The sequence below is a fragment of the Tenrec ecaudatus genome, chromosome 6 (genome assembly GCF_050624435.1).
Source record: "Tenrec ecaudatus isolate mTenEca1 chromosome 6, mTenEca1.hap1, whole genome shotgun sequence".
Taxonomy (NCBI): domain Eukaryota; kingdom Metazoa; phylum Chordata; class Mammalia; order Afrosoricida; family Tenrecidae; genus Tenrec; species Tenrec ecaudatus.
Window position 1 is genome coordinate 49,915,609 of NC_134535.1, and position 17,200 is coordinate 49,932,808.

At 38.0% G+C, this 17,200-nt stretch overlaps 1 protein-coding gene and 1 non-coding gene across 4 annotated transcripts in view; both read left to right on the top strand.

Annotated features, from left to right (window-relative positions):
- PAWR (pro-apoptotic WT1 regulator) overlaps positions 1-17,200 on the top strand; it is a 120,173-nt gene that overhangs the window by 80,858 nt on the left and 22,115 nt on the right. For 2 of the 3 annotated variants that reach the window (XM_075551232.1, XM_075551233.1), the window contains one exon: positions 2,221-2,352. The exons of the other annotated variant lie outside the window; for it this stretch is intronic. In XM_075551232.1, the coding sequence (XP_075407347.1) occupies positions 2,221-2,352 (132 nt within the window). The remainder of the gene's footprint in view (positions 1-2,220; positions 2,353-17,200) is intronic. 3 annotated transcript variants of the gene reach the window in all.
- LOC142452173 (small nucleolar RNA SNORA28) lies at positions 10,294-10,419 on the top strand. The gene has a single exon (XR_012785208.1). It is a non-coding gene; the product is annotated as a small nucleolar RNA SNORA28 (small nucleolar RNA).

Here is a 17,200-nt window from a genome sequence, read left to right on the forward strand (position 1 = left end):
TTTTTTGAAGAGCCATTCCCACTCCTAGTTCCTTTATGTATTCATCAAAGCCTATGGTGGCCATGGTGGGCGAGGACGAGCAGGCGGGTGGAGAAAGGGAGAAGAGTGTGGTGGGTGAGCGCGGTGTCGCCTGTGAATCTTTATATCAACATATCAAGGTTCTTTTTTCCAATAGAGATTTGATCATGTACTAATTTTCTAAAAACGTGTATCATTTATTATACTGCCTTCTGTATGTACAGTAGAAATTTATCAGACTATTTACTATTCATGTTCCTTTGTGATCACAGAGCATATGCCTTTCCAATTCTCACCTCTTTCAAAACTATGAAGAGACTGAGTTCTTACTCTGCTAGCAAGCTAACCTGTTAACCTACTGTAGTCATGGATTTTTTTTAGAAGATACTAAATGTCTGAATCAGTTAAGGACAATTTATTATACAGTAGCAGTATCATAATGTTCCTTACTACCATTTCCCAAGATCCAACTCCAGTGATGTGACATAATGAGGGCCAGGTGACACATGTACACACAGTTAGTTACTGTATATACTCATGTATAAGTTGAGTTTTTCCAGCACATTTTAAATGAAGTTTTTGTGGTAAAATTAGGTGCCTCAGCTGTTACTTGGGTCGACTTATACTCAAGTATTTGTGGTACGTTACCATAGAAGAATCTGAACATGCTCTGAAAATCTTGGCCTGCTTATGTCTCCAATGTGTCCCTCTTACTTTACCCAGCTTTTTTTTTTTTCCACTTGATTCCAAGCTCTCTGAGGTGCATGTTTTTTTACCGAGGTGCATGTTTTTTTACCGTGACTTTTGTATCTACAAATGTGTTGTTCATCAAGCTAGCCCTTCCCCTTCTATGTACTCCCATCTGTGGACAGTGCAGTGACTCTTCCGGATTTGCACAGTGGTTGGTCTTTTTCTGCTCTACACAATTTGTGTAAATCCTCTTGCCTTTTCTACCATACTTTGCTTTGGTCCATTCATCCCATAGAATCTTCTAGGACACTCAGTGCATTCGTTAGGAATGTGTTTGGCTGCAAGGAACAGACATTCCTTCTCAAATGTTTTCATGGGGAGAATTTTTATTTTGTTTATGATTTTTTTCCCCATTTGAAAATTTAGATAAGTGCTAATTGGTGGTATTGATTCAGCTTTTCAACAATATTTCCTTTAAACATCCAGTTGAAATTTTTTCCCCTTTTCTCTATTTCTGTAAGTCCAAATTATACCTATCCTTTAAATTACAAGCTTTTATTGTGTTCTCATAGGTGCTATCAAAGTAGAAAAGTATCTTTCATTATGTCGCCTGTATAGGTATCATGTTCTTGAATTGTCTCATGACTCTTGGTGACCCAATGCACAACCGATCAGACCATTGTAATCTGTATACTGGCTGATATTTTCAAATAACCAGGCCTTTCTGGGAGCTTCATTGAAAACCTGTTCATTATCATAGCAATTCTCAAACCTCCATAGTTGGATAGGTACTAACTGTTCTTAGAGATGTACTGAATGAAACTCCAACTTGGGTCTCCTCTATAGAAAGTAAGCATTGTACCAATGAACTTAATTATTCAGGTCTTAATCTACACATGTCCTGTGTTATATTCCACAGAGTGCTTTTTAAGGTAATCATTTTACTTGATGAATGAACAATGAACACTGAATCAACCCTTTGTTTAAGAAACCCCTTTCATGAAAACCTCACTGCATTGAGTCAATACTGATGCATAGCTATCTGTAGAATAGGGTAGCCTTTTGGACAGGACAGAATTGCCCTATGGGTTGCCCTATGGTGTCTAATGATTGCTTAGAAATTTTGATGATGACAGTTTCTGAGACTCCCTCTTTATAGGAATAGAAAATTTCCTCTTTCTCCTAAAAGGGTTAGCACAACACTATGCTAGCAGGGCTCTTAAGAAAACCCTGTTACTGATAAGCAGAGCTAAGAGAAAAGTTTTACTGGCATGAGTATATATATGGAGGTACAGATGTTAGGCAGATGATTGAGTTTCTGTGACCTTTCTCCTAGTGATTAGAAAATGATTTTGTTTATAGGAAATAATTGTCCAGATTACTTATAGGAACACCTTTATTGCATAAGCCATCTAAGTGCTCAACTAATATTCCTTTACTGCTCTAAGTCATATCATCACATACTATCTGACTACTCTATTAATTGTATGTGGAAATTTTTCTTTATCTCAGGGGTTAGACGAATATGAAGATGATGAAGCAGGGCAAAAAGAGAGGAAACGAGAAGATGCAATTACACAACAGAATACAATGCAGAATGAAGCTGTAAGCTTATTGGATCCAAGCACTTCTTACCTGCTACAAGTGAGTATTTTAAAATGTCAGCATGAGGGAGCATAACAGATCAGCAATGGGTACAAAGCAAAGCCATAAATAAAGCCCCTGAGGATTCCCCAAAATAGACTTCAGGATAGGAGGGGCAGTTTCTGGAACCACTCCCCCACCCCGCCCAGGACCAGTGTAGAGATAGTCATAAAGGAGATAGTGGAGATTATGTGATCATATCTTCAAGGCATCACAGAATGAGAGTTCTGATAAACTTCTGGGAACCTCCATAGACTTTTCCAGTTAGACTGGGGTCAGAGATGGCGTGTATGGGGCCATAAGTTTAAGTACTTGAACACTAACTGACTTTTCAAACCGACAAAGAGATGCCTTCTGTAAAGAGTTGTGATTTGATTTGCTTCTGAAATAATAGACTCATGACAAAGACGGCAGTGAAATTCCCTAATCCCAAAACTCTTTGTGTTTTGAGTTAAAGACAAGTTATGACATAATAATCCTTGTGACTCAGTGTTCAAGATCATGGATGTCACTTGAAAGATTTTAATGTGCTCTGCAGAGCGTTTAGTCCCATGTCTCCTCTTCTGTGAAGAAGAGCTGTTTAATGTTTTTTCTAGCCTCATTGGAACAGATAGATCTACGTATTTTCCTATGGGTTTTACACTGACTTCTTCATCTTAAAAGTTTTCCTTAATATTTGATCATTCGATATTTAGTGACTGATGAGGCAAGTGTAAGCCATATTAATTGTTAAAATAAGCAAGAATAGTTATTCTTGCTTTTAGAAAAGTAAGAATTAACAATTTTAAGTGAGTACATAAGTCTAGAGTGGTATTTGTATTAAGTTTTGTAGCAAAAAAAAGTGTTAATAAGTTTCTTCAGTTCAAATAATATTAAAATCAGAGAATTATAAGTTGTCAGATACAACTATTTTTCCATTAAATTGTAAATTAAAAAAGAAAGTGTACTTGTATTTCAAATTTGTTATTTTGGGCTCTTGTGGCATAGAACAGAGGGAGCTAATGATAATAGGCATCCCTTAAAATAAATGACATTACTCATGTAAACTATAATTTGGGATTGATATAATGTAATTGTAAGTTTTCTTGTTGATAATATGAGATATCTGGGAATACAATTTTGAATTTCAGTGCTAGCTTTATAAACGCATTTTATGATGATACCATTTTATAAGGTGTTTTAGAGCAGTCTCCATCGTACTGATACTGTCCCTTGTTTCCATCTTACTGATACTGCCCCCAAACCCATAAATTTCACCCCAAAGTTATGGTTTCTGTATCACCATCAAAGTACTCTCTGTTACATTTAATACATTTGTCAAATCTGTGATTCCATTCCTGGAAGCATTTTTCAAACTCTTTGAATGGCTGACAGCAGCTCCCTTGTTTTTTTCTTCCTCTTTTCTGTCTTCAAATTGCTGCCTTTTCATGTCTCTCTTCATTCGTGGAAACAAAAAAAAAAAGTTTCATGGAACAAGGTCAGGTGAGTAAGGTGTATGGGGAAAGAGAGGCATGCTGTTTTTGCCAAAAGCTGCCACTTTGAGATAGCTGCATGAGCAGGTGTATTGTCATGGCGGCAAAATCATTCCCCCATCTGCCACAAACCAGGCCTTTCTGGTGGTATACTGTTGGGGGTTCTTTTCAGAACCTCTAAATAGAAAGCTTGGTTAATAGTTTGACCTGATGGAACGAATTCCAAATGCACTATGAGTCAACATTTTTGTCTGGTAGGGAAGTTGACAGATGTCCAGAATGAGGTTTGTCATCTATTGACATTTCACCTTTTTGGAAACTAGAAAACCACTCGTACACTTGAGTTTTTCTTATAGCACTGTCCTTGTAAGTTGTGTTCAACATCACCAGTCTCTGTAGCTGCTTTCTGAAATCAACTCACAACAAAGGAGGTTCGAGTGAAACTGCTTTCATGAAAAAATTCAGTGATGAGAGAGAACCTTCCCAGGCAATGTGGCGCCACTGAGTACACTAACTCAGAGTAAGTTGCTTGATGCTTGCCCTGCAGGAAAAATGTGAACAGTGAAATCTCCGCTCTACCCAGTGCAATTCTGGGCTTTTGGGGTACCCCCTAATATAAACCTGTCTTGATTTGCAAAGTAGTGAAAGCATTTTAGTGTGAATGCTATGAGTCATAAGACATTACAGCTTCTAATAATGTCTTAGAAATTGTGATGATACTATCTATCAAACCCAAGGCCATTCCTATTGAGTCGATGGAGACTTAGAGACCCTGTGGGACAGAATAGAAATGCTAGAAAGGGTTTTCAAGGCTGTACTCTTTAGGGAAGCATACTGCCACATCTATATCCCACTGTGTGGCTGCTGGATTCAACCACTGACATTTCAGTTAGAACCTGAGTGCTTAACTACGGTGCCACCAGGACGCCTCCTACTTAGAGTGACAGCATTTTAGGCTTAGAGAATAGTTAAACCTACATCACTGTATGAATCTTAACTTCAGTATGTCAGCCACAATGAAGAGAGAATAAGTAAAGTTTGCATTTCCACTAACCAGAATTACAACCACTGCCCCTGAGAGGATTCCAATTCTTAGCTATGCTTTATAGCATTTCCAAGGCACTTTTTCTCTTTGGAATCAAAGGTCCAAACTGCCACCGTGCCAGAAGTCCCTGACAGTGCCGCTAAGGGCTCCCACTAATTAGGTGAAATATTTTACTCTTGTCTGCCAGATGTATTCATTACCTTGTAAATCAATACATAGGTTTATATTTCGTTATTTTTCATCATTATTCTGGGAACAAGGTGTATTATTTTTAAATTCCTTACAAAGTGATATCATAATAAAATATACTTTAAAAGCCAGTGGTGCAACTCTGAGTAAACAACAGTTTCTGGAGTTCTGAAAATATCATTAAAATGTGTGTGCGTGTGTTTGTGCGTGTGTTTGCTGGTTGGCTTATGGCTACTACTGATGCAGTTGGTCTTACAGGGTTTTTATTTTGTTATATTCCAACCACCAGAATATACCTGAGATGTGCCAACCTCATGGACAAGCAGATGAAATCTGGACTCTCACTTAATTCTAGTTCCAGTTCAAGAATTGTTAGTTCTGGCCCTGCTCAGTATTCACCTTCATGAGAGCATTATAGCAGTGTGTGGTGAATAAAGTAGAAGGTGCCCAGCTATCAATTGGAATAGTGTCTGGGGTCTTAAAGGCTTGTATTCAGACAAGCAGCCATCTAAGCAAGGAGACAACTAAGTCCACATGGAAGAAGCATACCAGTTTGTGTGATGCAAAGATGATAGTTACAAAATTCGAATATAGCAAAGGGAAAAGTATCAGATAAATTTGTAGAAAGTTGTGGTGGATAGTGGCAGCCCAAAACCCATCTGCAGAGTATCTAGCTGGCAGATCTGCTGTAGCTACAGACAAGAGTCATGAACAGCCTTACTATCAAGCAGAGACCATTGTAATTTTGATTATGGTGAACTGAACTTGATAATTGCCCAGTTGACCTCCCTATAGACTCGACCATAATTTGTTCTAGGTGCTAGCATCTTATTTTTCCATGACAGGAATTTCTTCCCTGGCTTTTTGAATGTTGATGGGAGTCATTTCTTTCTCAATTATTATTTGTATTTTTGTCTTTAAATTATTATTATTTTCTTTTTACCTCCTTATTTCAATTTTGTTTTTTATTTCTGTTTGATCTCCCAGCTGTGAAGCACAGGAGGAGTGGATGCATAGTGATAATATGGGTTGATAGAGGGATGTAGGGGGTGGGGGCGTGGTGGTGCGGGGCCAATGATAGGGAGGGAAAGGGGATTTCAGGAATAAATAAGGAAGGAGCGGGGAGGGAGCACTTGTACTGATTGTGAATGCACAACTCATTTTGAAAGCGATTGTACCATGGAAGGGGAAATATTCTAAAAGTGTGAAATGATTGTACAAGTCTCCTGAATATAATTGAACGATTGAATTGTATGATACCTTAATTATATGCCAGTAAAACTGTTGGGGAGGGGGAAAATAGCACCATATGCAAGGAGAATTTTGCTGAAGACCAATCACTCAAAAATGCTTGTAGTAGCACTTTGACAGGGAACTACCAGAAATTCAGGCTTGACTGAGAACAGGGGGTACAACAAGGGATATCATCAATTACTAATGATAGGTAGATGTTGGCTGAAAGTAAAGAATACCAGAAATATGTTTACCTCCCTATTCACGGTTTATTCGATTTTGTAACAATGACCATAGAGGACAGAGTAGAACTTTCTGAGACTGTAAACCTTTACAGGAGCAGACAGCCTCCTTCTTCAGAGAAAGATGTTTCTCTGTGCTTTACTGACTAAAGGCATTGATTGGTTCGCAAAAAAGAACTATGGATAGTGCTGTGAGAAATAGGAATTACAGAACGTTTTAATGTACTCATGCAGAATTTGTACATAGCCCATGATCGTATTGTTTGAAGAGAACCTAGGAGTACTGCACGACCTAAAGTCAGTGAGGTGTGAGGTAGGTTTGTATGCCTCCACTCTTACATTTTTACCATATATATTATGAGCAAATAATCTGAGAAGCTGGACTATATATGAAGGATATGACATCACAATAAGGAAATCTCATTTAATAACCTGTGATACACAGATGACAGACACAGCCTTGCTTACTGAAAGTGAAGACAACTTGAAACACTTAACTGATGAAGATTAAAGATAAAGTTGACCATTGTCCATGATTTAATTTTATTTGGATCTACAATCAACACCAATGAAGGCAATAGTCAAGAATAGTCAAGAAAATCATGTCGGGGAGGAGATGAACCAGTCAGGGTGCAGTATAGCAATGATGAAACATAACAACTTTCCTCTAGTTCTTTAGTGCTTCCTCCTTGCCCCTCCCTCCCCCCAACTCTCATGACCCCAGTTTTACCTTACAGTATATGACTAGACCAGAGCATGTACTCAGGTTACAGATAAGAGCAGGAAATCCAGGACAGATACACCCCTCAGGACCAATATTGAGAGTAGCCATACTGTGGGGGGATGTCAGGTGCTTACAGACATCCTTCCTGAAGGCAGTTAGTTGCCACATTACATGGTAGACCCATTCCCTGCTGTTCAAGGACTATGGACAGGCCCACAGTCATTGATTTGATTCCTATAGGTGGAGTTCACACCCTACTGATAATGTCAAACCTGCTCTGTGACATCCAAAGTTAGGCTGCCATCCTGTACAGAGGATCCGCCCATCTTGCCACATGTATACTCCCAACCCCTCTTCCTATTGTGTGGTTACCCCTCGATCACCCCCTCCCATTACTGCATTACCTATAGCACAACCCCTTCCTGTGACATATGTCCTCCTGTAATTAAGGGGCTTGCATGTCCCCAGAGAATATGAAAGCCTTGGTTAGCATTAAATATCTCTCTCTCCACGTGGACCACCAAGTGGGGTGGAGGTGAGCACTGCCACCATGAAACGTGTCTGCCTCCAGTATTTCTCTCGCTCTTCTAGCTCTCATGCTCTCTATGACTTTACTATAATCTTTACTACTTATCGCTGTACAATTGCACCTGCCGGACCTGTGATGATGTGTTGGGCTGTCTTCCATGGCAGCCATACCAGGAGGGTAAGGGGAAGGTGGTGGGAGATAGAGGAAACCGATCAACATATAACCCCTTCCCAGGGGGATGGACAACAGAAAAGTGGGTGAAGGGAGATAAAGGTCAGTGTAAGACATGAAAAAAATAATAATTTATAAATTACTAAGGGTTCATGAGGGAGGGAGGGGAAATGAGAAGTTGATACTAAGGGCTCGAGTAGAAAGAAAATGTTTTGAGAATGATGATGGCAACAAATGTACAAATGTGCTTGATAGAATGGATGTATGTATGGATTGTGGTAAGAGTTGCACGAGACCCCAATAAAATGATTTTTTTTTAAAGTGAAGGGGTAGAGTTTCTTCTGTAAAAAAAATACATTACATTAGGTAGATCACTGCAAAAGACCTCTTTACAGTGCTCAAAAGTAAGATGTCACTTTTAGGACTAAAGTAAATTTGACCCATCACTGCAGTGTCCCACAGAACTCACAGAAGTGGAAGGAAATGCCTTGATGTGGTGGTGGGTGCAGTTTGGTCGAAAGTCAGAGGTAAACCAGATGCTGGGGCCAGAAAATCCACTCTACTTCTGGCTCTTGCCAGTGATGGGATCACACTCCCTGCTTCTCAGTGGACTAATTTTATATGCAGTGGAATGGGATTTCAGGGAATTGTGCTCATAATTACTTACAGATGAATCCTATCAATATCTTTTCTCACCTTCCTACCAGATGCACGTAGGGAAAGGTCATTTGGTGGGAGTTACATTGCATTCACATTTCTCCCAAATGTAACAATCTGGACTGTACCTTATATGTGCTTATATAACTTGGGCCCTCTAGCAAGATTTTCCCACTCGGCATTGACTTCCTACTGATCTTACCAGCCAGGCTTTTGCCCAAGCCATTCCAGAAAAAGTTTTCTTTCTCCTCTCAGATGTAGCATATAATTCCTTTCATCTATTGTTAAGTAATATTAATCAAGATAACTATTAAACAGTGTGGTGCGATTCATACCTACTAAGGTCATATCTCAACTGTATCTCATTCCTGTTCATTAGCCAGATATGCCCTCAAAAATGGGACCACAGCCACAGGTGTATAAAATCCAGGTTTTTAATATATCAATTGAAAAATGATGGTGGGAAGGGCCATATTAATTGAGTATAATTCAACTGTAACATTATACTTTTCCCTCTAAGTATTTTGTAGATAAGTACTCTGAATTTTGTATATACCCCAGCCCCCACCCAATTTTCTACCTACCTACCTACATTTCCTACTGGGCTGCTAACTGGAAGATTAGCAATTAAAAATGACCAACCGTGCTGTGGGAGGAAGATGAGGCTCTCTAGCCTTTACAGCAGTGTTTCTCAACCTGTGGGTCACAACCTCTTTGGGGGTCAAATGACCCTTTCAAGGGGTTGCCTAAGACCATCGGAAAACATAATTCCGATGGTCTTAGGAACTGAGACACGGCTCCTCTATCCATCTCCAGGCGGGCCCACCCACATGAAGATACGCCCACATACGAGTACCAACGTGAAGACTGTTCAGATGCTGCACCATGCTTCAAGACAAAATTTCATTTATTTGTAATTAAAAATAAATATTTCATAATATATAATTACACATTGTTTTGTGATTAATACTGTGCTTTAATTATGTTCAATTTGTAACAATGAAAATATATCCTGCATATCAGATATTTACATGACGTTCATAACAGCAAAATTACAGTTATGAAGTAGCAACAAAAATAATTTTATGGTTGGGGTCACCACAGCATGCGGAACTGTATTAAAGGGTTACGGCATTAGGAAGGCTGGGACTCACTGCTTTACAATCTTGGAAACCCACAAGGGCAGTGCTACAGGATTCTATAGGATCACTATGAGGGAGAATTGACTTGATGACAGTGAACAACATCCATCCATCCATCCATATTGGCTTCCCATTTTATCCCTGTTACTATCTTAATTTTCTATTGTCAGCGGCAGAATTTGCCACACAACTTGATGTTTTCAAGCACCACAAATTATCTTACAGTTTTTTCCTGTAAGAAATGCCAAACAAGTCTTAATTAACTAAAATCAGAACTGAATTTCTTCTTGTAGACTGTAGGAGAAATTTATTTTCTTGCCTTTCCAGCTTCTAGTTGCTCGTTGTATTTCCTTGACCTTCCTTTCTCAAAATCCAGCAATGCGGGCCGAGTCCTCACATTGCATTGTTCCATTCTTTCTTCTATAGCCATATCCCTCCAGCTCTCTCTTCTGCTGTCTCACTTTTACAGACTGTTGTGACTATATTGAGCTTAACGGATAATCTAGGATATCACCTCGTGTTAAGGTCACTTGGCACAAGCAACACTCTGTGGCAGATGATCAAAACCGTCTGTCACAATTTGTGCTTGCTACAGCAAAAAAGTCTAACCTATTCCGGTGTTCTCTCCTCAGTGACACTAGCCGTTATGTAGACTTGAACAAGCCAAAAAAAAAAAAAGGTCACTTGGTTTGTTAGCCTTAATACCTTTTACTGTGTAACCTAATTTGTTCTTTAATATTTTGTCATTGTTCTGCTTCTGTAGTTGCTGAAGTACCACACACTTTTAACTAAAAGGTTAATGTTTTGAGCCCACCCAGAGACCTTTTGGGAGAAAATTCTGTTAAACTGCTCCCCCAAACTCAGTCTTGAAAATCTTGTGCTTTTACTACTCTGCAATCATGTCGTCCCCTGAATTGAAGTCAAGTCAACAGCAATGGGGTTGGTTATTTACTTATTTTTACATTAATGCTGTCTCATACCATCATTACTTTGTTAGTCAAATTGTCTCCAATATGTCCTTTGGGAATGCCATTCAAAATTTTATGTCCTTTTGATATAGTCTCACAATTATGGGAGCATGTCCTTGTTTTATGGCATAATAAATTATCATAAAAGACTTTTTCTGTCATAGCCTTAGAATCAATCAGCCATCTATCTCTCTTAAGGAGCCCTTGATCTTTTTACTGAAGTGCTATTTTGAATTTAAGATCTGAACCCTACATTTGTTAATTGCTATTGGGGAATCATCCTTCCCAATCTCTTTATGTACCTCCCATCCAGTCTGCCTCTCCCCAAACCAGTTGCTGTCAAACAGATTCTTGACTTGATAATTAGCTAACTGGAGTAGCTTCAGTATTATTTTGCTATATCCTACAGGGCTTTTATTTGACTGATCACATTTCACTTATGCCTTTATGTGGGTTCATACAAGTTCTGATCTGCCGTTGCACCTGTGAAGACAATGTTCATGGGACTTCCTTATTGACTGTTCTAAGCTTGAATGAAGGAGAATGGTTTATTTAAACTTAATACAAGCAGTTTGTGTCTTGCCAACATTTTTCAACATAGGTCTCCCCTCCTCCCTTTAGTAATAGAAACTATTCCATTGCAAGGAAGATTATTTCAGGAAAAGTATTTGAATCAGTTGTATAATACACTTTGGGGCTTTGGAAGACTTAATTACATAATCTTTTTAAACTTTTAAGACCATTTTCAGTCTTCGCAATTGCACTTTTTACAAGTAGTTTCCGTGGCGCTGGTACATGTTTTATCCTTTATTTAGAAATAACTCACTTGCCACCAATTGCTTGGAAATCTTCAGGAGCACAAATTTATAGTTAACAAATCTAAGTTGGAATTTGTGACCATAAAATTTTGTTATTTTAAGGGCATGAAGCATTTCTTCTTTAAAACTACAGTTGCGTATCTAATATTTCTAACTCAAGACATACCCTATTTGCATGTTTGGGTGGAAGGTATAAACATCACCTTAAACTCCACCTGTAACTATCAATTTTGAAAATTGGCTACTGCTGCTATCAATCTCTAATAGCATTGTTACTAATGTTAGTACTCAAAGTTTAGCCTATAGGTTTAGGAAATATTCATTGCTAAGATATGTAACTTGTATGAGCTCCTAATAAAACGATTTTAAAAAGATATATAACTCAATTATTAGAACTAACAGGGGAGCTAACATACAGCTACAGAGTACAAAACCTTTCTTTAAAAAGCCATGTACAAATCCATCAATAAAGAAAAAGGTTAAGTGTTGTCTGTGTGCTTCAAAATCTTAACTATTGAAATGTGAAGCATAGAACTAAGAAATTGCTTGAATTCTAATTGTTTATACATCTTTGACATTTAACACAGAATGATTTGGTTCAGTATGTCACAGTTGCTATTGTACCGGTTGTGCCATGCTAGCTGTATAGAAAATACTATGTAAAACATACTCGGAGGTTTGTTTCAAGTGACTATTTACTTACCATGTATAGATTTTCATAGACAGGAAACAGAAAATTGATATTACTATTAAAACACGTAAGTAGGAACTTGTCTAATACTGACTTTCAGCTATTTATAGTAGAATTAAAGTTTAGAATTGATTTATGCCACTATAGTTTAGTGTTGCAGAAAAACTACCTCTATCATATCTGTATGCATTAAAATTTTACTCTAAATGTATTTTAGTAAAAGTTACCCCCATGTTAGCAAATTTCACTATGGAAATGCTTACTTGAGCTTCAGAAATGCTTCTTGCTGCCAGGTTATTTATTCTAAAGCATTTGGTACATTACTAACCCACAAATCATATTAAATTCAATAAGGACAGCCACTTAGCAGATCTTTCTACTCCATTTTCCAGTAAGAATTAGGCTGGGCAGTCAAGCTGATATGAGATGTTTTGAAATATTTTTAATATAACTGATAGGATATTTTGGAACTTTATTTTGAGCATGTTGGCATTCTCATGAGCATTTTCTAATATATATTAGATACTCAGCATTTTAGGTATATGTCTTACATATAACTTTTAATTCAATAAGGTAAGTTGTGAGGATTTTATAAATGAAAACCTTAAAATATGTTAGTCTAAAACTGTTTAACAGTTATGGAGAAAGTGCCATATGAATTTGTATCACTGTATTTAATAAATTACACTCCACCAAGCCCCGAGGATGATATCCCTGCTCAGAGCAGCCTGTGCACAGAGAGGGCCGTAGTGCTGGCTCCATCACGAGACACGGCGTCCCTCCCTGACCTTAGCACACCAGGACAAAATGCTAAGGGCATGAAACAGCAGCACGGGGAGCACAGCAATGAAATAAGTCCCCTGGGGATTACCAAAAATAGACTTTGGGGCCAGGGTGTGACACCTGTCAGACTCAACTGGAAAACACTCCTAAAGGTCAACAAACAGACCTGGAACTATTTATAGGCTTTTCTTGTTTTTAATTTTTTTGTCAATGAGTTCTTGTTTTGTTTTCTTATGTTGTTTTGTTCTGTCTTGTTTTTGTGCTCATTATTGTCTCTGTATGTCTATCTAGACAAGATAGGCAGGATAAACAATCCAGAGGAGAAAACAACAGACTGATGGTTGGGGGTGGGTGGAAGACATAGGACAGGGGGAGGTGGGGGAAAGGAAGTGGGTGTGAACAGGGACAGGGAACAACAAGTGATCTAAAATCGATGGTGAGGAGAGTGTAGGATGCCTGGTAGGGCTTGATCACGGGCAGGCAATGTAACAGGAATTACTGAAACCAGAATGAAGACTGAACATAACAGTGGGATTGGAGGAAAGTAAAGGGAAATAGAGGAAAGAACTAAGAGGCAAAGGGCATTTATAGAGGTCTAAATACAGGCATGTAGATATGTAAATATACTCATATATTAAGTATTAAGGAACAGATGGACATTGGGCCTTTACTCAAGTACTCCCTCAAAGCAGGAACATTTTGTTCTAATAACCTGGTATTCTATGATGCTCAGCTTCCTGACACGATCACTGAAGACAAAGTGAGTGCATAAGCAAATGTGAAGACAGCTGATGGTGCCCAGCTACCAAAAGATACAGCGTCTGGGGTCTTAAAGGCTTGAAGATAAACATGTGGCCATCTAGCTGAGAAGCAACAAAGTCCACATGAAAGAAGCACACCAGCCTGTGTGATCATGGCATGTTGATGGGATCAAAGACCCAGAACAAAAAAACATATCAATGTGAATGAGGGGGAATACAGGGTAGGACCCAAAGCCCATCTGTAGATAATTGCACATTCCCTTACAGAAGGGTCACAAGGAAAAGGTGAGCCAGTCAGTGCAGTACAGCGCCAATGAAACATACAACTTTCCTCTAGTTCTTTAATGCCTCCTACCCCCAACTCTCATGACCCCAATCCTACTTACAAATCTGGGTAGGCCAGAGCATGTACATGGGTACAGAGAAGAGCTGGAAACAGGGAATCTAAGATAAACCCCTCAGGACCAATAATGAGAGTAGCCATACCAGGAGGGGAAGGTAGGGGAGAAAGGGGAAACCGATCACAGTGATCTGTATATAATCCCCTCCCAGGGGGACGGACAACAGAAAAGTATGGGTGAAAGGAGACATCGGTGAGTGTAAGACATGAAAAAAATAATAATTTATAAATTATCAAGGGTTTGGGGGGTGGGGAGGAGAGGGAAGGGTAGAGAAGCTGATACCAAGGGCTCAAGTAGCAAGAAAATGTTTTGAAAATGATGGCAACAAATGTGCTTGACACGATGGATGTGTGAATCGTGATAAGAGCTATATGAGCCCCCCAATAAAATGATTAAAAATAATAGAAAGATAAAGCTAACAAATAAATAAAATACACTTTGAGATAAGCATAATAGTAATTTCCAGTTTGTTTACATTTCAGGGTAAGCACTTTACCTATTATGCTTTCAAAATAATATAAAGACTGCACTGTATAAAGTATATTGTCCGTCACCAGATATATCATATTTTATAGTTTTGGTTTTATATGTTTGTTTTACCAAGTAAAGTATTAAATCTTTAATGCAATTATTTCTATATCTGAAGGCATTTAGCACTCTCAGTTAATATTTCTGTCTCAGACCTCAGTTCGGTTCCTAATATTTGAGATGTAAACTCATTGGAACAGTTTGAACATTGTTAGGGTAGAAATAGATAAATCAACCCCTAGGCTTGGCTGAATGACTCAAATGATTAACTACTAGTTTTTCCAAATATTTTTTAATAAGGACACCCTTGGCTAATGCTTTGATTTTACTAGGAATATATTGGTCTTGCCTAATTGTTATAAGAACTCATTCTATGTTAGCTACTCAATTTAATCTCAAATTGCCTACTAACTTCATTCTTTCTCTTTTCATTGGTGCCATTTGAATGACTGATTTTTTTCATGTTTGGAGTTGCGTTAGACCGGATTGACTAGAGAAACAAATCCAGTGAGACACACACATATATATGCTTTATATCATGAAGTAGATATATATATACCAGGAAAACAGTCCAGTCCAACTCAAGTCCATAAGTTATTAAGTCCAATTCTAGTGCTTAAGTCCCTCTTCAGACTTATGCAGTCACGCGCAATGATGCAATATGCAGGAAGATCACAGGCCAGTGGGTGCAAAGTCTTGTGGATCCAGTGGTAGCTCTAGCAGCAATCAGGGTCAGCCAGCAGGAAGGTGAGGTCAGAGAGAGGAGAGGTCCCAGGACCCTCCTTATTAGAAGGCCATACCTATAAGAAGGCCCCGCCAGGCTATCACCTGATTGACAGGTTGAATACCACCCCTACATACTTATATATCTTCACGTTGATGTGAAATTATGTAACTACTACAGGGGACTAAAAAGAAATGGTAATTTACAAATTTACCATACTACTGTTAGCAAGAATTTGTTTTAAAAAAAAAACCTGGCCTCTAAAAGAATTATGAAAGAATTTCTTATCCTAGATGCACTTAGAATTAATGCATACATTTTAACAGGTGTTCATAGAAAAATAATTCTCTGGGTCTTACTAGAAACCTAAAGACATTTGGGGAACCATATTAATATTATTTCTAGGTTAAGCACAACTGAGCAGATTTGCTGTTTTTCGTATTCATATTAACATTTTCTACAATAAAAGGTACTGAATCTTTGATATGTTAGCTACTGTAATAAGTACTTTTAGCTCAGTCAATTGCTTATATCGCTGAAATAAGAATATTTTCCCCATATTACAGATAAGAAAACCAAGGTCCAATATGTTGCCTAATGTCACATAGTCAGTAGTAAAGTTGGACTTTTGGAGCCCTGGTGGCTTGATGAGTTATGAATTGGGCTGCTAACCAGAAGGTTATGAGTTTAAAACCACCAGCTGCTCCTTGGAAGGAGAACAATCTGCTCCCACTAAGGTGTAGAGTGTTTGAAGTGCACAGGGGTAGTTTTCTCTGTCCTGTAGAGTTCCCATGAGCCAGAATTGACTCCATGGCAGTGAGTTTGGTTTTTTTTATATAGATTGAGTTTGAATCCAGACAGTCTGATACTACCCTCTTGACATACTTTTTATAGTTTTTGATTCTATGGGAAATAGAAGAGAGACTAGGAAGTAATGTTCTCATTTAAAACTTAATGAAAGCATTGGTTTTAGAGGAAAGGGCATTTATTACAGAGACCCCAAACTCTGCTGTCCTATATTTATAAGTTATTCTTTACATGGTTAAGGTTCTGTGGACCCCGTTTGACCATAGAATCTCCAAGAAAAGCGTCTCTTTGCTCTCATTGTTTCACTTTTAGGAACCTAACTCTCGACTGTTGGCATTGGGCCCCTAACTTGAATTGCACAGCTTCAGAGAAGTCATTAGCACTTAAAGGATTTAGCTGTCTCATCATCTACACTAATGACAGGCAGATAAAAAACTCAATGCAAAAGTTTTTGCTTGTGATTTTCTGTATCTATACTTTATTAAGGATGTTATTTCTAAGCTTTTGTCAATATATGTTTAGTATGTACTCTTTGATTTAAAAGCTTAGATTTTATAGAGAAAATAAGACATACTTAAAAAATTTAAAGGTTAAAAGTATATTTAAGTAAGTAACATGCTGTTATGAATATGAAAATATATTAAAATTCCACATTAAATCCACAAAGGATTTTCCATATGTGCATTTAAAAATTTTTTAAATTTAAACCTACCTATGTACACGTTATAAAGATTATAATGTTTGTGCGTGTTTTTTGCTCACAGATTTTCGAAGGATTTTTATTTGGATGGTTTATTAAAGATACTGTACTTGTACATTTTTTCCCTGAAATTTCCTTTCCTTTTAAAAAAATTAATAGTATTGACCCCCTCCAAAAAAAATCATATGGAAAGTCTTGCATGTTTTGTTTGAACTGTAATAGGAACTTTTTAAAAGTAGTGGTGATAGCCCTACTTTTTAATT